This window comes from Leucopleurus acutus, assembly GCF_964270905.1.
Source record: "Leucopleurus acutus genome assembly, chromosome: 19".
NCBI lineage: Eukaryota > Metazoa > Chordata > Mammalia > Artiodactyla > Delphinidae > Leucopleurus > Leucopleurus acutus.
Window position 1 is genome coordinate 49,443,721 of NC_139161.1, and position 23,064 is coordinate 49,466,784.

The 23,064-nt window shown below is 43.8% G+C and overlaps 1 protein-coding gene across 1 annotated transcript in view; it reads right to left on the reverse strand.

The window, feature by feature from the left end:
- Nucleotides 1-19,185, reverse strand: part of ANKFY1 (ankyrin repeat and FYVE domain containing 1) — a 77,283-nt gene extending 58,098 nt beyond the window's left edge. The window contains exons 1-2 of the mRNA XM_082861515.1: nt 19,158-19,185; nt 2,145-2,337 (exon numbers count right to left, since the gene is read on the reverse strand). Of these exons, the coding sequence (XP_082717641.1) occupies nt 2,145-2,337; nt 19,158-19,167 (203 nt within the window). The 5' untranslated portion in view covers nt 19,168-19,185. The remainder of the gene's footprint in view (nt 1-2,144; nt 2,338-19,157) is intronic.
- Nucleotides 19,186-23,064: the final 3,879 nt, after the last annotated feature.

Consider the following 23,064-nt stretch of genomic DNA (forward strand, 5'->3'; position numbering starts at 1 on the left):
AAAATACTATTTAAATTCAACAAAATGCATGTTCATGGGACAAAGTATTCCCCCCCGCAATCTTGGTAAAAGAGCATCTGCTTCAGAAATTGATATTCCAGTTTCACTTATCCCATCTCAAAAGGTAAGTCCTCTTTGAAGTCTCCATTCCTCATCTGATTATCAATTGTAGATAACAAAGGTATTCAGCCTTCTTTTGATAAAGGACAGGTTTTAGAAGAGGAAGAGAGACCCACCAGAACCATGGGATCATACCATAGCTGACCAGGTAAAAAGTGGCCAGAAGAGATAACTGCCCAGTCTCATTCCCAGTCTCCTAGAAGGAATACAGTATAAGAATGCAATCAGGGACTTCCCCTGGTGGTGCAGTGGTTAAGAATCCGCCTGCCAATGCAGGAGACACAGGTTCGAGCCCTGGTCCGGGAAGATCCCACATGCTGTGGAGCAACTAAGCCTGTGCGCCACAACTACTGAGCCTGCGCTCTAGAGTCCATGAGCCATAACTACTGAGCCTGCGCACCTAGAGCCCGTGCTCCACAACAAGAGAAGCTACTGCAAGGAGAAGCCCACGCACCCCAACGAAGAGCAGCCCCCTCTCGCAGTCTGCAACTAGAGAAAGCCTGCGCACAGCAACAAAGACCCAGTGCAGCCAAAAATTAATTAATTAAATAAAATTAATTAATTAAATAAAAATTTTTAAAAAAGGAATGCAATCAACTGTTACGTATTACAGAAAGTAAATTATGGGAATTCTAACGGGTAAGAGCCTTGGACAGTGGGAGAGCTGTGTCTGTAATAGAAATGCCAGGTTTCCTGGGGCCAATGGAAACAAAGTTTTCACTTGTCCATGAGAAAAAGAGGAGGGCAAAAAGAAAAAAAAACAATGAACTATATTTTACAAGTAGATACATCCATTAGATTTAAAGAAAGCCCTGTCCTTTACTCAGAGTATGTACTTCCTATTTTTTTGGTATTCATTTTTTCTTTTCTTTTAGAAATGATTAAGATGGTAGATGGCAATCCTGGATTTTGATCTATTTTAAATGTCATAATTTCAAAATTTTAATCATCTAATCCAATCATCCTTCTCCCTAGTAGGCAAATCCTTCCTTCCACACACATTCATGTCCATGTTTCTTTTCCACATCCACATCCCAGCTCAGTCCTTCATCACTTCCGGTCTGGACTATTTACGACAACATCATGGCTGCTCTTGTCTTTTTATAATTTCATCTATACGATGTTACCAGACTAATCTGCCTAAAACACCACTTTGATTATGATAGTCCTATAACTCAAAAACACTGTTCCACGCTTCCTAGAGGATCAAGTCCAAATTCCTCACATTGGCATCCCCAATCCACCCTACCTTACCCACCTCTCCCAGTGCTCCCCTACATGGACATGTACCCTAAAATGGGCCCCTCACTGTCCTCTAAATCCTCCACATGTTCCCATGTTTGAGCCTATTCTCAGCCACTCTCTCTACTAGTAATATCACTGTCTTTATCTATTAAATCCTACTCAGCCTTTAACCTTTACCTCAAAACTCATTTAATAACAATACTGTTTTAATAACAATTAAAAACTGAGCACTTACTATACGCTAGACTGTTGTTCTAAGTGCTTAAACAGTATTTTATTAATTTAATCCTCACAACAACCCTAAGGTAAACAGTTGTATTATTATCCCCATTTTACAGATTAGGAGGCTGAGGCATGTCATATAGCTCCAGGTCACATAGCCAGTAAGCGGCCAGCTGAGCTTCTAACACAGGCTGTGTGGCTCCAAAATCCACCCTCAACCATCATGCTACACTACCCACTAGTTCCAAGATGCCCTCTTTGACCAGCTCAAGAGAAAGCGACCTCTCCCCTCTGAATCCCTGGACCTGTAAGCTAATTCCTATCTATACCAGCGATGCTATCACCATCACTCCTATACTCTGTACTGAATATAAGCAGCAAACAAAAGAGACAAAATCTTGCCTCAAGGGGCCTACATTCCAGAGACTAAAGGCTGGTCAACTAGTAGAGAGAAATAAACTTGGGAAGAAAGTCAGTAAGAGGAGAAGCTGCAATGTAGCCTGTGAATAAAGCAAAAGGGCTTGCTTCCCCAAACTGGCCCAGTGCCAGGAGCTCACCTATACTGCTCCTGCTCGTACAGGTCGGCCACAATCGTCAGCAGGCGGCTGATGAAGGACTCTTTGCTGCTTTCCTTGTTTGCTTGCGCAGCCAAAAGGGTGCATCTCTTCTCCGTCTCTGCCAATTTCTTCTGCAGCTTGACATACTCCTGTCGGAGAAGCATCAAGTGCTTCTCCAGCTTGGCCACCTCCTCTGCAAGGGAGACAGAAAATCAAGTTTACCACAGCATGTGTAAAAGCAGACAGCATCCACTCATCCCTCATCCTGCAGCCAGGATGGCTACCAAAATGACTACAGCTGACCCTTGAACACGGGGTTGAACTGCGTGGGTCTACTTACACACAGATATGTTTCATTAGTAAATACCTACAGTACTACACCATCCGCAGTTGGCTGAATCTGAAGATATGGAGGAATCAAGGTCACGGAGGGCTACAAATTACACGAAGATTTATTTTCCACTGTGCCGGAACGTAGGTGTTCCTAGCCCCTGGAGTTGTTCAAGGGTCAACTGTAGTCACGTGACATTCCTACTATTTCTTATTGATACTCCTACAAGACCAAGAGTGGTTTTGTTTGAGGATGCCATCACAGTCCAGGGATGTCTTCCCAGTTTCCCTGAAGATCAATATTTAATATATGGAGTCCCAGGAATGATTATCAAAATTACTTGGGAGGCTTTTTCAAACCACTAGCAGTAATAAGTAACTTCTACATGTCACATGCTGTTCTACAAGCTTTCCGTGAACTCTCATGCAAGATTCATGACAACCCCATGGGGTAGGTACTATTACTAGCCACACTTTTCAGATGAGGACACTGGGCCACAGACTAAGAATTTGCCCAAGGTCACGAAGCTGGTGAGAGGTGGGGCTGGGATATGAGCCCAGGCATTCTCATTCCGGGGCCTGTGATCTATTAACCACCACCCCACACTACCTGACACCTGCCCTCCCTCAGGAAGCCTCAGGGCAGTCAATAATGGTTCAGATGAAAGCAAGTAATATTCCACAGGTGTGCTGGGGCAGATTTAAAAGGTTGAGAACCACTGTATTTTTTTTAATTAATTAATTAATTTTTGCTGTGTTGAGTCTTCGTTTCTGTGCCAGGGCTTTCTCTAGTTGTGGCAAGTGGGGGCCACTCTTCATTGCGGTGCGCGGGCCTCTATCGCGGCCTCTCTTGTTGCGGAGCACAGGCTGCAGAAGCGCAGGCTCAGTAGTCGTGGCTCACGGGCCTAGTTGCTCCGTGGCATGTGGGATCCTCCCAGACCAGGGCTCGAACCCGTGTCCCCTGCATTAGCAGGCAGATTCTCAACCACTGCGCCACCAGGGAAGCCCGAGAACCACTGTATTTGATTCATTAAATTCAACAAACATTTACCGAGTAGCTACGAGGTGCCAGACACTACAGTGGTAAGCAAAATCAGACATATCTTTCCTCAGAGCTTTTAGTAACCGGGGAAAGTAAATTTTTATAATTAAAATAACAATTGCAACAACCGAATGCAAAACTACAACTCTAATGAGTACTAGAAGAAAAGAACAGAGCTGAGAACCTATAATAAAGAAATTTAACTTCCGACATCAGGGAAGACTCCCCTGAGGATGCAAGCAGTCAAGAGACTTCTCTCTTCCTTTCCCTGGAACTTTGGTGGGGATTCGTGCAACCATGCATAAATCATCGTATCTAGGGAACCACAGTGCTGCTATGGTCATTCTCTGGGCTTCGGTCCATCCACCCCCTACTCCCCACCACAGATATTCCAAATCTTGACACCGCCCTCAAGCCCATCTCCCACCCAATCTGCCTCATTCTTGGCCAATGTCTTGAGAAAACTGAGCTACTGCCACCGACCCCCACCGTGCCAGCAACTACTCCCATCTACCCCATGCTTTCTCAGTGAAACCATCTCCCTCCTATCCAAGCTTAATCCCTCCACCTCTGCTCCAAACCCATCACTCTCCTCTGGTCCTCTGCTTGATCATCAACCCCCGCTCCTCCAGCAACTTCAATCTCTTTCAGCTGGGCCCTTCTCAGCACATAAAGCTGTCCAGGTCTATACCTAGTAAAAACAAAACTCTCCTTCCACACATCCGACCCACCTCTGCCCTTCCAGCTCTATCTACCAAACACATTTCCTCACCCACTATTCCCCTGCCACTCCCTCCTTCTGTCCCCACCACTCGCTTGAAACTCCTCTCACTGATGACCTTCTAATTGCCAAACCCAATAGACACTTGCCAGTGGGTCTCCTCCCACACCTCTGTAACATGACTCAGGACACTACTGTCCATCCCTCTTTTCTTCTCTTCTTTCAGCAACCACAATGCCACCTTCTCTCCAGTTCTGGTGCTGTCTCTTTCACATGCTTCTCTGCATCCCTCCGAACACTTGACCACGGACACTCCCCAGGGGGTCTATCCTTGGCCCTCTTCTCCACCGTGTGATCTCCTAAGGCAGCAGATCTTTGGTCTGTGGTTGATGCCAAAATCTAGCGCCAGTGATCCGTAGATCCATCTCTCTAGTGCAGATCTCTCTTCTTAGCTTCAACCATCCATCTGCCCGACAGACATTTCTCCCTAGCGGCCCACAGGCACGTCAAATTCTCTATCCCCAAAACAAAGCTTCGAGCAAATTTGCTCTTCCTTTGTATGGTCCCTATATTAATAAATGACACCAGCATCTATCCTAGTTACCTGAAGAAGAAATGTGGGAGGAATCCTGGATGTCTCCTGTTCACTCACATGACTCTAACCCTACCCCAACTCAAAAACTGACCTTCCCACTTAAAAAACAAAGGAATGGTTAAATAAAGTGACACAAGAGTTTGAAGTTATTATGCAACTATTAATGTTTTCAAAGAAATATGTGATACTAAACATGCATTTTCAAATTATAAATATTATTAACAGAAAAAAGGAGGCTGAGAAACATATTTTATAAGTCTAATTTTATTAAAAACATTCACATATATGAGGAATAAAAAGACAAATACCACAAAATGTCAGATTTTTCTCTTCTTTGCACTTTCCTGCACATTTCAGGTATTCTACAACAAATGTGTTCTCTTTTCATAATTATAAAAAAATATTTAAAGAGAAATGTGTTTAAATACTAATAGCCTATCTTCTGCATACATACAGTAGGGAATTTTTCCCCTTCATCTAGAGAATCCACATTAAATAAATGCCTGGAGTCAAAAACCTGGCTATCTCAGGTATAAATCAGTATTCTTAGGAAAATAAAGGAGAAGGCACTTGCAAGATGAAAATTTGCTTACAACTGCTGAAATGATCACTGTGCTCATGAGTTACATATCAGATGTTTAGTTCCTAAAACTAATTTTTTTTCAAAATACTGCAATTATTTGGCCTACTAACCGTTAAACCAAATATTGTTTTAAAAAACACTGGCTAAAGGAAAACAGTACTTACAATGATCCTATTGCAATATTTTTTCAAATCTTAGCATTACATTTACACAAAACCCCTTCAGTAGGACTCAGGTCTACACTTCTATTCTGGTGTGACAAATCACTGGTTTTAAAGAGTTCTTCATAGTTACTCGGACTAAAGAGCCATGAAATTGCAATTATTTACCTAAAACGGGGACACATTTAACACAAAGCAATAAATTCATGTGACTGTACAAAATTTATACTTTTCTTCTTCCTGTAGAGAAAGAAATGGAGTTGATGGGTCTCTTTAAAGAAAAACTGGCACTCATTTTCTACATGTGGTAACAGAAAATGTAAAAGGACATATGAATTAGGAGTAGCTTCAAATTATGTCCAAAAACTGCTAACACTCGTAGCAAAATCAATCTATGGTGTCACGATAACGGTTATCTTTGGAGGAATGGGCGGAGAGTGGTAATTGGGAGGGCACGTGAGGGGTGCCCTCTGGGATGCTGGTAACATCCTTTTTTGTTGTTTTTTAACTTAGTAATGGTTACATTCCTGTTTTATTTTGGTAATTCACTGAGCTCTATACTAACGCTTTGCTCTTTGCATGTATCTTATGCTTCAATTAAACAGTTTTAAAAAATTCATATACACCTGTAGTGGATTCTGGAGTCCAAGCAATGGGGATCTAAATCCTTTTAGTAACTAGCTATGGGGACCATGGGCAATTCATTTCTCTGAGCTTTAGTTTCTTTATATGTAAGATGGGGGGCGGGCAGGAATCTACTACTCAGTACTGTAGTAAAAATTCAATGAAACTACTGTAATTTGCACATGCACTCAAAACTGTCAGCATTGCCTCCACCCTCCTCTTTGCATTTCACAATTACATAATTATTGGATAAATAGTTTAAACTATTTTAACTGTTTACACATTTTTTTGAGTCATGAAAAGCAGAATGAGTTTCAAATGTTTTATTGACTTAGGAATTAAGATTGATCAATTAAAATCATGGCAAATCAACAGGACATTATCAGAAGGATGAGGTGATGAACAAAAGTAAAAACAGAAATGGAAACACCGCTAACTACTGAACGAGCTACTTTAAATACTGCATCACCTCGTATAGCAAGTCTGCAGTGACAATTCCCGAACCAAAAAGTAAAGCCTAACATGCTTTAAAAAATCATCACTACTATTCATTTGAAAGAGGTGTAAGTTAGGCTGGACCTTAAAAAAAGCTCTCAAAGAGGCAACTCCTAATCTACCCTAGGAAAAAGTCAGTCAATGTCTATAATTGATCAATCTAGAAATGGCAGTATTATCACTTAGAGGTAAACAGAGAAGAGTGGAAAGTGGTCTGCGGAGTGGGTCTGAGGGGTAGCAAATTTATTTTTTGTTGTAAGTCTTGTAATATTATTTGAATTTTAAATCTATGTGCACTTACAAAGCAAATATACTATTTTACACAAATTTTAAAGATTATGGAAAACAATTACAAGTATGAGGAAAAATAAATAATTTTCTAATACCCAAGTGTAAGGGTTTTTATATATCACAAAACTTGAAGAAGGGAAGGAGCCTAAAGATCATCTCTTCTGGCTCAATTCCCAGAGAGTGAACCAAGGAGCAGAAAGGGGACAGGCCCACAACCAGCAGCCTACCCACCTCTTGCCTCAGACTGTGTTTGATGACATTACTCCCAAACTGGCTGCGTAAGAATCACTTAGGCAGTTTGAACTAAAGAGAGCGAGCGCGCCCAAATTCAGCAGATCGGGAGTGGGGTCACAGGAAATACATAGTACTTTTAAGACTACCCCAGGTATGGGGATGACTAGCCTGGGGAAAAAGTTCAGCCCCCAGCGCGTACCTCCCCAAGTCACACAAAGACTGCTCTGGGAATACTACTGTTTAGATAGAAGACCAACTGAACTGCAATTTTTCTGTTCATTCATTGACTTGTTCAAAGGTTTTCATCTCCTAGGAAGACAGCTGTATAACCTAGTCATTCATTAAAAATTTATTAAGCACCTATGCAGTGCCAGTGTCAAAGTAAAGAAAACCATCTTGGCACATGTTTTTTTACAAAGTCACAAGGTAATAGAGAAGATGGGCAATTAAACAAGACAAATCGATAAAACCTGGCAGCACTCTGACAGGGGATGCAAACCGAGCATGGGGCAAGACCACCTGGCTAAAGCCAGCGCAAGGAAAGACACTTCAGACAAGTGATATTTTACTCCAAGAGATTCAAATAAAGCCTCTGCTTGTAGCATACTGGGTCCAGAAAATGTAAGGAAAAGGCTTCAGTGTTTTGTTTTCTTGGTCAGATTTTCCTTTTAAACTAGTATCAGTCAATGGGTTTGTGCAACAGGCATAATACTAGGCTCTAGGAGAAATACAAATAATTAGAAGGCAAGACCTAGTCTTGTCCTCCATAAAAGCCACTGGCACCACTCACCTGCCTCTCCCTAAGTCAACTAAATGGATGGCCAGAGGACACCTTATCTTGCTAGTTCAAACTAGTGGCTACAGTCACATCCCACTTGCCCAAGAGATAGCTTCCAAGTTTTCACAGGGTATAGCCTGTGGCTGTCGACTGCAGATTTTTCTTCCCTGAAGCAAACTGAATCCTTTAACCCTGGTTTCAATCATACCATATTCTAGCCAACCTTTTGCTCAAGAGCTCCAACCCATCAAGACTATAGCATCTGTAAATACTCTGCATTTCCATTTCACTTAAACTACCATTCTGCAAGTATTTATGAAGCACCTGCTATGAACTAAGCATTATAGTAGATCACCAGTTGCCTCTTTGAGAGTTTTTTAAAAGGGCAGTCTAATTTGCACCTCTTCCAAACAAATAATGTATTGATAGCACCAAAGGAGTACCAAATATAGAATCAAAGTAGTATCTACAGGAACTCACAAACAAGAGGGAAAAGAACAAAGCTAACAGTCACAAAGAATCTGGATACTGATTCATGTGGGGGAATTATGAGGACATTTGCCTTCAAGAGTAGAAAGTTACTAATTCCTTTAACCCTTAAAGAAAAGATCATAAAAGTTCTGTTTCAAACACCTTCTCAAGGAATCCTTGTAAATTTCTTTGGATATCAGTTATACACACATAAATCCAAAATCTACAGCTATAACCCTAGTCTCTCTCCAGAATTACTGACACAAATTTCTACCTGCAACCTCGACCCTGACATTGTTGTTTCAGTCAACAGTTCCCTAACAACACGAGACATAAATTACAAGGGTTATATAAATTACAAAGAGAAGAGGCAAGATGAAAGGAGGGCTTTAGGATACAGGGCTCTCATTCATGAAATCAGAGATGCTCCCCGCCTAGCATCTTTTGTAGGAGGAAACCCTGATCCCAGGTGCACCTAACAGTGGTATTGCAACTGCCACACCATTTCATAGTATAATGGAGAGAGCACCCAAGGCTGAGATATTATTCTGTGGGCAATGCGTCTGCTTGCAAATAGCAATACAAATGTGTCCTTGAAGTACCACCAAGCTGTAGAGTTCTTATAGGAAAAAGTATACAATTACCATTCTGAGCAATAATGGAGAGAGAATCTACAGCACAGTACAGTGGTGAGGAGCACAGGCTCTGGAGGTAGACTGACTGGGATCAGATCCCAGGCCCAGCACTTCCTAGTTGTGACACTTCAGGCAAAGGCCTCCTTCTCCTCATATGTTAAGTATGTTGTAAACATTAAACATTCAAATACATACAAAGACCTTAGAAGATTACCTGCCTTGCAGTAAGTGGTCAATAAATGTTAATTATTACAATTCTTAGAAAGGCAACACGATACAGTCCTTAAGAGAGTGTACTCTGGGATTTCCCTGGTGCTCCGGTGGTTAAGAATCCGTGCTTCCTGGGCTTCCCTGGTGGCGCAGTGGTTGACAGTCCGCCTGCCGATGCAGGGGACATGGGTTCGTGCCCCGGTCCGTGAAGATCCCACATGCCGTAGAGCGGCTGGGCCCGTGAGCCTTGGCCGCTGAGCCTGCATGTCCGGAGCCTGTGCTCCTCGACGGGAGAGGCCACAGCAGTGAGAGGCCCGCGTACCGCAAAAAAAAAAAAAAAGAATCCGTGCTTCCACTGCAGGGGACATGGGTTCAATCCCTGGTCGGGGAACTAAGATCCCACATGCTGAGCGGCCAAAAAAAAAACAAAAGAGTGTACTCTGGAGCCTCAGTTGACTGGGCTGAAACCCTGGCCTGCCCATTACTAGCTGTGTGACCTTGGCAAGTCACTTACTCTTCTCCGTGCTTTGATTTTCACAGGTGGAAAGTGGCAATAATAATGGTGTCTCAGAGTGCTGTCGAGGAGTAATTGAGTTAAGATAGATTAAATTATTTAGAACAGTGTCTAGTTTAAAGGTTTACTACCACTTCTTTATCAAGTGACTAGTTTTCAGCTGTGGCTTCTTCTTTCTCTTCCTCCGACTTTCCTTTTGAAAAATAAGCCTAGAAATTTAAATAATAGATAAACCTACAGTTTTGCCAAAAGAGCTATGCTAAGTATCGGTGAAGAATGTCAGCACTTGCATTATAATTCAATCATGTTTCTTTCCAAACAATACCCATTTGCTCTTCACCAATGCAGTTGGAGGTGAGACATTTTCATGAGCTCTCTATAATTCATCACTCTTGACCTAACCAAAGACGCCTGAGACAAAAAAAAATCTACATTCACTATTAATAGCCTAAAAAAGAGACCAACATCAACTGCTATATATATATATATATATATATATATATAATTTTTTTTTTAATCAGCAAGTCATTGGACAGTCAGAAAAGGAACCCACAATGATCCTTATAAGACTCTTCCTTCTAGGTCAGGAGTCGGCAAACTTTTTCTGTGAGGGGCCAGATAGTAAATAGTTTAGGCTTTGTGGTAGAAAGCAGATCAATGGTTGCCAGAGGTCAAGGGAATGGGATTGAATGAATGCAAAGGAGTTCAAGGAAATTTTTTAAGATTATAAAAATGTTCTAGATCATGATTTAAGATCTTAAGCCAAAGCCCATGCTCATCCCACTGTACCATGCTACCTATTTTCAGCTCTAATGTCAGGACATCAAACACATATTTATTATTAATTCACTGATTTAGAAATTAAATGTTGTTTCCATTCCCTACCTTAAATGTGATTTCTACTCCCCTCTGCCTACTCCAATACTAACCCACACTGTATTCATTAAACCTTTTTAGATTAACAAAACCCTGATATTTCCTTTCTCTACACTTCTGTAGTTCTTACTTTCTAGTCCCAATTTTAGCAGTGAATTAGTGTTCTTTTGTATAATCCTTTAATTACCGACTTTCTCCCTACTCTGCTTCAACTATGTCCATTAGATAAAAGAAAAATGATCGTAAAAGCTGTGATAACATTTCATTTTGAGAACTACAAGAATAATTTTTGCTTCAGACATATATTAGAGTCTTCCACATAACAATTTTTCATTAAAGCATGTATCAAAGTCCCAGAAAATACTATCTTCTTTGTTGGCACCAGAAAAGATAAGCTCCTCACAGGTGATGAATTACTACCACTACTACTTTCCTAAACCTGTCATACTAAAGATGTCATTTTTCTTTCACTGGGATTACTGAATATTCACTAACCAAGAGTGCTAACTATGGGAAAATTGTGTAATGGAGAATAAGAAATAAGATACATTTACTGTTCAGAATTCAAGTTCACAAAATACCCTAATGAAAAAAGGAAGGGAAGGAATTCCTGGCAGCCTAGTGGTTAGGATTCCGGGCTTTCACTGCCGTGGCAATTCAATCCCTGGTCAGGGAACTGAGATCCCGCAAGCTGCACAGCTAGGCCAAAAAAAAAAAAAAAAAAAAAGAGGAAGGGAAGGGGAAAGAAGACAGCAATACCATCGGGAGCAGATTACAAAGGAATAGTAAGATACCCCTGCCAGTCTGTAACCTCCCAGTTCACACAAAGTTTGGATATTACTGAAAACATAATGGTGCTGAGACATTTCACATTTTGACTTTTCACACTTTAAAAAGTCTAGCAATTCTGTCATAACTCAAATGCATTGACAACGTCCAAAAGCCATTATTTAACAAAAGTTTGCTTTAAAAAATCCTTTTACCCCAGTTTACAAATAAAACCAATTACTCACGACTTCTTAGTTAGGAAAGATGACCTTATTTTATTTATGTATATGTGTGTATATGCACATAGTTATATTTGTTTAAAAAATGATTCAGTAGGGCTTCCCTGGTAGTGCAGTGGTTGAGAGTCAGCCTGCCGATGCAGGGGATACAGGTTCGTGCCCCGGTCCGAGACGATCCCACATGCCACGGAGCGGCTGGGCCCGTGAGCCATGGCCGCTGAGCCCGCACGTCTGGAGCCTGTGCTCCGCAACGGGAGAGGCCGCAACAGTGAGAGGCCCGTGTACCGCAAAAAAAAAAAAAAAAAAAAGATTCAGTAAAACCCTCTTTTATTCAATACTGGCTCAGTTTGAAAAAAATGTTTTGGGGGATATACTGATCTTCACTGAAGCTGAGTGATGCAAAAATCTGAGTTTTTAAAAACTCCCCAGGTGATTCTAATGTGCCGGGTTCTCCAGGTTGAGAGCCACTAGCATGAACTACCAGAATGACAGCAGAAAGGAAAGAACGTATGTGAGAGCTTTATAAGAGTCACAGGATTTGGTGACTGACTACAGACTTAGGAGGAAGTCAGGGATGTTACTAGGTTATGGACTTGAGTTCGGCTGGACAGTAGTGCCACTAAGCATCAATGCAAAAGAGAAAAATTACTAAACTATAAAGCACAATATGCATGTTTTTATGAGAAACTTTACCTTCCCCTCTCGGTTCCACTTCCATTAAGGCTGCGACTGTGTGTTGTTCACTTTGTCATCCCTAGCAATAGTTGCCTGTACTTAATAGAAATGAAATACATTTTTCCTGATTGTGATTCAACTCTGTTAAGACCTGTCTGCAAGTCAGTGGCATGACTTAATATGTTTTTCAAGACCTCACTCCGGGGACTTCCCTTGGTGGTCCAGTGGGTAAGCCTGCGCACTCCCAATGCAGGGGGCCCGGGTTTGATCCCTGGCCAGGGAACTAGATCCTGCATGAAGGCCGCAGCTATAAGTTCACATGCCACAACGAAGAAGTCCACATGCTGCAACTAAAGTCCGCATGCCGCAACTAAGACCTGGTGCAGCCTAAATAATATTTTTTTAAAAAGCACAGCATTAAAAAAAAAGAAAAAACCTCACTCTGTGTAGCACTGATCACAGATAGGGCTGGCTTCACAGGAGATACTCAACAAATATTAGCTCACTAGCTAATTTTCACACAAACGCCAGTCTGACTGGAAATGCTTCCAACTGCCTGCCAAGACATAACCACCTAAAGGTATATTGGGCATGGCAAAATCTGTCCACACCTGAGGTCAAGATATTTGTTCTCAAATCTGTTCCTCTTCTTCCTGTTAACAGCCCAGCCATTATCTGAGTCACCCAGGCCTAGAACCCTTGGGTCCTCTTTGATATCGCCCTCTTGTCAACATGCAAACAGGTTTCCAGAGTCCTGTCTTTTATGCTGTCTATAGTGAGTATCTCTCACAGCAGTCCTCACCAACCCCAATGCCCCTTACCCAAGGACTCACCTTCAATTGCTACGGCACCCACTCCAGCCTCCCTCCCTCGTTCCCTCCCAAATCCATCCTCTACATTATACAGCCTTTTCAACAGGCCTCAGACAATTCTAGTCACGTCACCACCTTGGCTGATACCTTTCAGTAGCCTCACCCCACGGTCCACAGAGCAAAATGCAAATGCTTAAACAATCCCTTCATAATCTAGCCCTTAACATACTTTTCCAACCTCACATCCTGCTATCGACATTTCTTCTGAGAATGCTGACCTCCTCCCACCCACATCTCCCCATGTCCAAAAGCGGCCTATTTTTCCAAAGTCCAGCCCAGATAAGCCCAGCTTAACTCCTGCAGCAAAGGCCTCCCCTGACACCCAAAACATACTCCCCACTTCCCTAAAACATCTCTTCCTACTCTGAATTTTCAAAGTAACTCCTAAGCATTTTTCACCTTCCACCCTACAATGCAGTTTCTTTTTCTTTTTTTCTAAATTAATTAATTTATTTTTTGGCAGCATTGGGTCTTCGTCGTTGTGCGCGGTCTTTCTCTAGTTGCGGCGAGCAGGGGCTACTCTTCGTTGCGGTGCGCGGGCTTATTGCGGTGGCTTCTCTTGTTGCGGAGCACGGGCTCTAGGCGTGTGGGCTTCAGTAGTTGTGGCACATGGGCTCAGTAGTCGTGGTTCATGGGCTCTAGAGCGCAGGCTCAGTAGTTGTGGAGCACGGGCCTAGTTGCTCCACGGTATGTAGGATCTTCCCGGACCAGGGCTCAAACCCGTGTCCCCTGCAATGGCAGGCAGATTCTTAACCACTGTGCCACCAGGGAAGTCCCTACAATGCAGTTTCTAACACACATGCTTTCGTCTCCCCTCCTGGACTGCAGTGTTCTCTGTGAAGAGGCTCTAGGTCTGGCTCTTCTTTTTTTAACCACTGACTACCTCTCCCTCCACCCCCACTCCATGCTCATCCCATCCTCCACCCTACAGTGCATTAGTAGGTGGAGTTCAATAAATACTGTAGGTCCCTGGCCTACTCAGATTTAACAAGAGAGCCTGAGGACATAGTTTCTCATTTTGTTGGGCATGTCTGTAAATCATGATAATGTCCCAACTACAGCAACTCACCTTGCCGGTGACTGAAGCCCACATATCTTAGCATGATTCAGTAGCTCTACTCTGGCAAATCCACAGTCACTGCAGTGACTGGATAAACTTCGTTTCTTTGTTTTAAAAATATATATATATCCTCAAGGAGAAAGCTAACAGCCTCTGCTGGTGACAGAAATGAAAGAAAGGGAAGATAGAGAAAAGAAAGGAATGGTATATAGAGAGATACTGCTTGAGGGGTCACCAGACAATACATAATTATGAACAGACTGGGACATCTGATGAATGAATAAAATAATAAATGAAGAGATAAACTTTCAAACTGGAAGGAGCAAAATTTCTCCTTTCCCTGTTTCTACCAGCCTATACCAAGCATTTTCTGGAACACTGCTGTCCAACAGCACCTTCTGGAATGATGCAAGTGTTCTATTCATCTGTGCTGTCTGCTAACATGGGAGCCGCTAACCACACGGTTACTGAACACCTGGAATGAGGCTAGCATGACTAAGGAACTGAATTTTAAATTTTATTTAATTTTAATTAAATTTAAGAAGCCATATGTAGCTAATGGCTACTGTAGTGGCCAGGGATTGTCCAGAATACAGAATGTCTTCACCTTGTTACTTGAATTGTTGTCAAAAGTATTTTCCTGACCAAATTCCAGTAAGCTTATAAAAGTCCATGATCATTTTTCTGTTTAACAAGTCACATTTTTTTCCAGTCTTCACTTTTATTTTATTGAGGGGAGAGTGGTTTAAGAGGAGACTAAGAGAGGGGACTTCCGTGGTGGTCCAGTGGCTAATACTCCACGTTCCCAATGCAGGGAGCCCGGGTTCGATCCCTGGTCAGGGAAATAGATTCCACATGCCGCAGCTAAAAAATCCCACATGGGGCTTCTCTGGTGCTGCAGTGGTTAAGAATCCGCCTGCCAACGCAGGGAATACAGGTTCGAGCCCTGGTCCAGGAAGATCCCACATACCACGGAGCAACTAATCCCGTGTGCCACAACTACCAAACCTGCGCTCTAGAGCCGGTGAGCCACAACTACTGAGCCCATGTGCCACAACTACTGAGCCTACACCCTAGAGCCCATGCTCTGCAACAAGAGAAGCCACCACAATGAGAAGCCCGTGCACCACAACGAAGAGTAGCCCCCACTCACCGCAACTAGAGAAAGTCCACACAGCAACGAAGACCCAATGCAGCCAAAATAAAATAAAATAAAAATAACTTAAAAAAAAATCCCGCATGCCGCAACTAAGACCTGGCGCAGCCAAATAAATAAATAATAAATATATTTTTTTTAAAAAAAGATGAGACTAAGAGACAGACTGCATGGTAGGTACACTGCATGATACACTATTTCTTTTGAGATAGTGATTATCCCCCTTTCAAAGTTGAGGAAACTGAGACTGAGAGCAATTGATTGGCTTGCCTGTGATCACAGCTTAGTAAAACTAGGATTCAAACCCATGTCTGCCTGCAGAGACTGAGCTCTTAAGCATGCTTAAATTGCTAAGACTAAACTGGGCTGGATGAAAAGTAGGTTAGGCAGTTCCCAGCAGGCTGATGTTATTCAGAGCACATTAAAAGTTGGACCAGCCAGCTTACTTGACAAGAGACTAAGGATGTATCCAGGCAACTTTCTTTCTTAAAAGCTGGACCAGCCAGCGTACTTGACAAGAGACCAAGGATGTATCCAGGCAACTTTCTTTCTTTCTTTCTTTTTTAATTTTATTTATTTATTTTTTTATTTTAGCCACACCGCTTGCAGGATCTTAGTTCCCCGACCAGGGACTGAACCTGTGCCCTCAGCAGTGAAAGCGAGGAGTCCTAACCACTGGACCGCCAGGCAATTCCTGGCAACTTTTCTTGATGTCTGGTAAATGATGCTCAATAATTAATCCACTCCTTCAACCACAGGCACGATTCTAAGTTGGAAGATACAGCAGTGAACAAACAGGAAAAGTCTCTGCCCTCATGGGGGTTATATTCCAGTAAGGGAATTAAAAAACAAACAAAACCTAGGGACGATCTCTAAAGAGGTGAGAACTGAACAGACACCTGAGTGAATAAAAGTTGATTAGCTGCCTGGAGAAACTGCGGAAGACTGTTCCAGGCCAAGGAAACTGCAAGACAAAGATATAGAGGTAGGAGTGTGTTGGGAATGTACAATACAAAGAACAGCAAGGAAGTTAGTGTGCAAGAGCTTTGTGAAGGAGAAGAAATAAAGTATCACTGTTAACCAGCGGCCAGATCCTGTTGGCCTGTAAAGATCACTGGAAGGCTTCGGAAAAATATATTCCAAATGTATGTAAGATATAAAATATATATAAAATCATGGAGAGCCGCGGGGAATGGGGAGAGCGTGTGGAAGGGTAGGTGTATTGCAAAGAGTGGGAGAGACATGATCTGATTTATGCTTTAAAAGGAACACTGGAGACTGTAAAAACAGGCTGTGGGGAAGCAAAATCAAGGAGAAAAAGTAAAAGCAGAAAGACCAAGTTGGAGGGACTTGTTCGAGTGATGAAGGAGGCTGAGATGGACAGCTACAGAGATGTAGAGTGGAAATGGCAACTAATTTTAGCAAAGACTTTAGCTAAATATATATGGTCAAACCAATACCCATGGATGCAAGGAAAGAAAGAAGCTTGGTTTCTAAACGAGTCGCATGAAGAAGTTACTGTATAACTCAGCCCCTGCAGGTTCTATTTACTATTCCTAAGCTCAATTTCCCACATTCTCACACTCACACCACCTAACGAAGACCATTATCAGGGAAATTCCCACAGAGCGTGCTTACAGATCATCCAATTGTTACATGACACAGATTTTTGCTATTTGTTTATATTTAAATGAGTATTTCTGAACAAGCATAGCCAGCTCCAATAAATTCTTTTTAAAGTACATGTCGCGTAACACCCCCGCAAAACACTGTTTAGATAACCTTGCCTTCCTGTGCATAACAAGCAGTTTCAGTTTAATGAGGTAACTGAACTAGGATGCTCCACTCAATTCTTCCCAAAGTCTGTGACATTGTTTCCAAAAAGCTTAAGTCAGAACACAGGCTAGGAAACTGGAACACACACAAAAAGAGTAAAATAAAAACTGTCGAGTCAGAACCTCCTGACTATGCTTACCTATCTGTACTCCCTTGCCAATTTAACCCTGAAAGGATGTTTTAAGGTGTGCTCTCAACCAGCTGCATGTCTCTCAAGGTTATCCTAACACAAATCTCAAGGCACTTGCAGGATAACAATCAGCATATTCAGCCAGTAGGAGCTCTTCAGGCTGGAACCGAACTGCGAGGCAGAGCAGGTGCTCAGTAAAACTGCTTAATGAAAAACCAACTGCCTTGTACAATTTCAATCTTGGTAATGTACTCCCCAAACATTCCTTAACTTCCCTAACTGGTGTAAAAGCGCTGGAGTACCTGTCACCTCACATAAAGCCTTCCTGAACCTTTCCACCCCAACTCACTGCTCTGGGCAACATGCTCCACTTTCACTGGCTACCCACTGTGTTAAAAAATCTTAATCAACATTCTGTGACTCATCCAAAGACTAGCTTCAGGGGATCCCTCAGCTTTCTTCGGTTCCTTTTAATCCTCCTCTGCTTTCATACAATATTTATCTGATGTTTCCCCCTCAGGGGGTCTAACATGGTAGAAAGAGCAGACAAAAAGTGGGTGCCTGCCCCGGATATCTCTAGAACTCGGCCTCAATTCCTTTATCTATAAAGCGCAAGTAACACCCATGCCGGACCTCCTTCACAAGGTTGTTGCCAAGTCTAATCCAAACGAGAAAAGCCTGCAAACTGTCAGGTGCTGCCCAAAAGTAAGATCCAAGTAAAGATAGGTTCAGACAAAGCTTAGCTCAAAACCAATCGGACAGGTGGAGGACCAGCACAGTGCAGTCACTCAATAAACATTAAGTCAAATAAGGAGTATTTTCCTCCAGTAATGGGGTGAACAGGAGAAGCACACTAGCCAGGTCCGACAGCTTCACTCTAGGGTCCCTGGCAGGTAACTCCCATCTCTGGGTCTCCTTTCCCGCCACCTGTACAACAAGGCTTTGACAATGAAGGCTTCTAATATTGCTACGTTAAGGGCGGCTCAATCCGAGAGGCCAAATTGCCTTCACCTGCAGGGGCACAAAGAAAGCGCCAGAAAAGCGGGTAAAGACAGGACTGAGAGGCAAAGGAGTCGAGGTCTGGTTTAGCACATCTCTTAGGAGCAGCGTGACCTTGGCCAACTCCCCTACCAAGCAAACCCCCTCCTCCCGTCCACATCTCTCAATCTGGGGAAAGAATCCCAGCCGCTCCGAATCCCGAGGCTGCTGGGGAGCCTATAGCCCCCTCCTGTTTGGCTCGTTGGCCCGTGACAGCCCTGGCTCACCCCCACCCCTCACCCTGGGAAGAGTCCTAAGCTCTTTCGCAGGGGAGGGATGTACCCCTTCCGGATGCGGGACCTGCCAGGACAGCAGTTTCGATTTCCTAAGGAGAAGGGTTACGTCCCCCGCCGTCCCAGCACCGCCGGTAATCAAAGGAGCCTCCCCGGCGGCCCTCGGGATCCCCGAGGCTGCACTCAGTGCTGGTACGGGACCTCACGACCGGCCCGGCACCCTGCCAAGGTCCCGCGGGGTCGGGGACGCCGGGAGGGGCGTTGCCATAGGAATAGCGCTCAGTACCCCGGCCCGAGGCGCGCGGCAGAGGCGAGAGAGGAAGGCTCGCGAGACCCGCTGTGCCCCAAGCGAACACACCCGGCCGTTCCCTCACAGGGCTGCTTCGCCCAGCCAGCAGCGCCCCCACAGCTCCGCGCCTTCCCGCGCTGCTCCACAGAAACCTTACCTTCCGCCATGTCGGGCCCAGCCCTGCCTCAGCCTCGCGAGAAGTGCGCCGCTCAACTTGGGCGGTGCGTAACGGAGGTGCCCAAGTCTCGCGAGAGTCATGGGGGCCAGGGAGAGGGAGGGATCGAGACTAGGTAAGAGCAGTGAATGAAAGTGGCGGTAGCTGGACGCGGGAGGAACCGAGAGCCTAGCTCTCTTCACCTATACTTTCGAGGCTCTGGACTTATCAAGCACTGACTGGGCTCTATCATATTACACGCCCTAGGCAGGGGACTGAAAGGGATGGACGCAGCGAGCATTGACTACTCTTTGGGAAAATGTGGCCACGAGAGGGTCGAGAAAGGGGTTTTCGTGGTTTCTAGGTTTGTTTGTAAAGATGTGAGAGGCTGAGAGAAAAGAGCCAAAGGAGAGGGAAAGGCTAATGAAGGTTCACTAGCCTGGGGAGGCGGGATGCCCTGCAGGCGAATTCAGAAGGAAATTTAGGGGAAGGGATTAACTGTAGACTACAGGCAAGTCACTTGTTTTCTACTAAAACATTAGGAAACAAGAACATGCATGCAGATGGATGTGGAGGTAAGAGGTATCAGAGAGATTGCTTGGTGACATCATTTTTATGGTTGAAGTTCATAGGCAAGGGGACCAAAAGAGTGAAGAAAATTTGGGAGAGGAATCTGAATTTGGAAGGCCTGGTTGCACGTGTCTTCTGAGTGTGTGGATGGGTCACTTTTTTCTAGCAGAACTCAGCCACCTGGCTGCAGAAGCAGAGAATATGGATTGTAGCATTTGCGCAGGGCTTGGGATTCATTGCCAAAAAGAAATTGAGAGTGCTGTGAGAATATAACTCTGGTGCAGACTGGGTAGAGGCTGATGTACGAGTCATAAAACTGCAGGTCTCTATAATATTGAAGACCAATGCAGTGTGAACAAGGTTGTGAGGGCCCTGTGTTAGGGTGGCAAACTGAAGTTCATAAGTTAAACAGTACTAGGAGACAATAAACTCCAGGACAGAGTCATGGAATATGGTAGCTGAAGTGGAGGTGAGAAGCTAGAAAAATCAGATATTGGAATTCAGAGGTAGAGAAGGTAGGAGACCATAAGCCAGGTGCTAAAATCTTTAGTCAATGTGGGGATGACTAATAGCAAAAAGGAAGGCTAACGAGTAATATAACTGAATAGTGTGAAACCTGTCAAAACAGATTTTTACTCAAAGGACAATCAAAAGAATGTGGATTGCACCCATTCCTAGAAGCATCCACAGTTAAGGACTGAGGGGGAAGTGGTGGCCCTGGAGAAGAGCCAAGAATAAGAGATGACAGGTTGAAGGAAGGATCTGAGAACAGGATGAGGGTGTCAGAACAGAAAAGGGGGAGGATTTGAAAGTGGAGAAATTTTAGGTGCTGCCAAGGTTAACCATTTAGTGGGTAGTGAGGTAGAGTGAAGAAGGAATTTGGAGTTTAGATCATGGTAAACATAATCATGGGGTTAAAATGTTGAGGAAGGAGGAGGAATTCTGAGGGAGGGACACCTGGGAGATGAAAGGGGAGAGGGTATTGAAATCTTTAAGAACGGTGGTGTGCTCAGGGAAATAGCGTTCCAGTTGTGGCAAGAGACTAAAGATGCGGAAGAGGTGTGGGCAGGGAGGTGCGTACAGCAGCTGCATCGAGCAAGGAGAGCTTAGAGGGCAGGAGAGCATTTGCCAGGCTCAATGGAGGTGTCATGGCTCAAAGCTTCCCTGTCAAGAATGGTTTATAGGTGTGCTAAATGGTGAGCCCTTGGGGCCACTAGGGTAGCCAGGCAAGACAGTCTCCTCTGGCCACAGGCAGCCTCATCTGTTTTATCTCAGAGTGCCCTACAAATATTTCCTGGGTCATAACATAAATGTGATCAAGAAGTCCTGTCATAGCTGATGTCTGGTTTTGCATCATATGACTTATCTTTGCCTCTTCACCAGCACCAGCCTAGTGTCTGGCATACAGCAGGTGCTCAAAGTGTTTTTCTTTTTAATACATTCTTTTTAAATTAATTATTATTCATTTTTAGTTGCATTGGGTCTATTGGGTCTTCGTTGCTGTGCGCACGCTTTCTCAGTTGCGGTAAGCAGGGGCTACTTTTCGTTGCGGTGCACAGGCTTCTCACTGTGGTGACTTCTCTTATTGCGGAGCACGGGCCTCAGCAGTTGTGGCACGTGGGCTCGATAGTTGTGGCTCGCAGGCTCCAGAGCGCAGGCTCAGTAGTTGTGGTGCACAGACTTAGTTGCTCCATGACATGTGGGATCTTCCCAGACCAGGGCTCGAATCCGTGGCCCCTGCATTGGCAGGCGGGTTCTTAACCTCTGCGCCACCAGGTAAGCCCTCAAAATGTCTGATGAGCTGTTGCTGTGAGCTATACCGGGAGTCAGGGGAACTGGGTTCAGATTTGCCTCTGCAACTGATTTGTTGTGTCGATCATGGTCAAGTCCCTGCACGATCTATGCTACCATCTCAGATTCTCCATCAGTTTCAAGAGGGAGTTGGACTAGAATCCATGGTTCTTAATAACTTGGGGTATGACCTTGGAGAATCTGATGAAAACCAGGGACCCTCTCCCTTAAAGCAGCACACATGTAGCAGTAAACAAATGTGCCCTTTCAGTTTGCTTGGCCTAGATGCCCACAGTCAAACAAGAACTCATCTTAAGGGATTTAATCAACTCAAGCAAGAGCTTCACTACCTCCTCATCACGAACTACCTTCAAGAAGCCCTCTAGCAGAGGTGAAAGCACTCTTCTTAGCGCTATCTGTAATATAACCCTATCTCTGGGCCCTTGTCTTCTGAGTAGACTCTTACTGGCTTGAAACCCCTGAGCTATAGGACTACTTAATACACCCTGTAAAATAAAGCATCTACAGTACTCAGTGAATTACAATACCCAACAGGGTTGGATGGAGCTACAATATTAGATATGACCTGAGAAATCTGAGCACTGAAACATGATTCATTTTAGACCTAATTCATGTTTTGTTGTCTGATTTAGAGGAACTTTGTATGAAGTTGTCCCGGACATGGAGCATGAAGTACAGGGAGGGAAAAATGCTGCCTGCCTTAAGAGCGTAGGGGAACAGACTCTTTCTGGGGAGGTAGTGTCATATCATGATAGAAGGGGATAGGGAGGGAATCACTAGACTGGTAGTCCAACGAATTGGGTTCAAGTACAAGCCTCAACACACCTCAGTCTCTACGTGACCTGGGAAAAAATATCCCGGAGGTAAGAAATAATGGCACACGGTATGTAAGGGAAGTCATGAAACTGAATCCCAGCCATGAAACCTACTTGCTGTACAGTCTTGAGAAATTAATCTGAACCTGATTCTGCATGAGGACCCTTGTAAGAATTTGACTAGATCCTTTACGAAACACATCTAGCACAAGCCTGCCACAAAGTGGAGGCTCAATAAATAGGAACTTGATTACTGGTGCTCATGAGGGTTAAAGGAGAGGTCACAGTGCTAACACACACAGTACTATTATACTGCACTTGTTCTTAATGGAGACTGCTGGCAAGGGAAAACCAAGTACCTTATCTATGACTTTCTATGCAGCTATGTCTAAGATGTGTCTGGCTGCCTTTTTTGAAAGCCTTTCCCTTCTCCTTCACTGCAGCCCAGTGAGGTGTGCAGACTCCAAGAGACAAAGACGACTAGTCCTACCGAGACAGCCAGGTTACACCATCTGAAACTGAGCAATCAAAAATACCTGAATCCCGTTGGGGTTTGCAGTCCTCCAGAAAACGAACAATTTTAATTTGGTGAGGTGTTACCAACTCTTACAAGAAGGAGGGAGAAAACCAACTGATCCTTCCTCAAAGCCTATGGCCTTGCACACAGTAGACAAAGTCAAAAGCTGTTCATTTGCATTGGACAGCATGGGAAT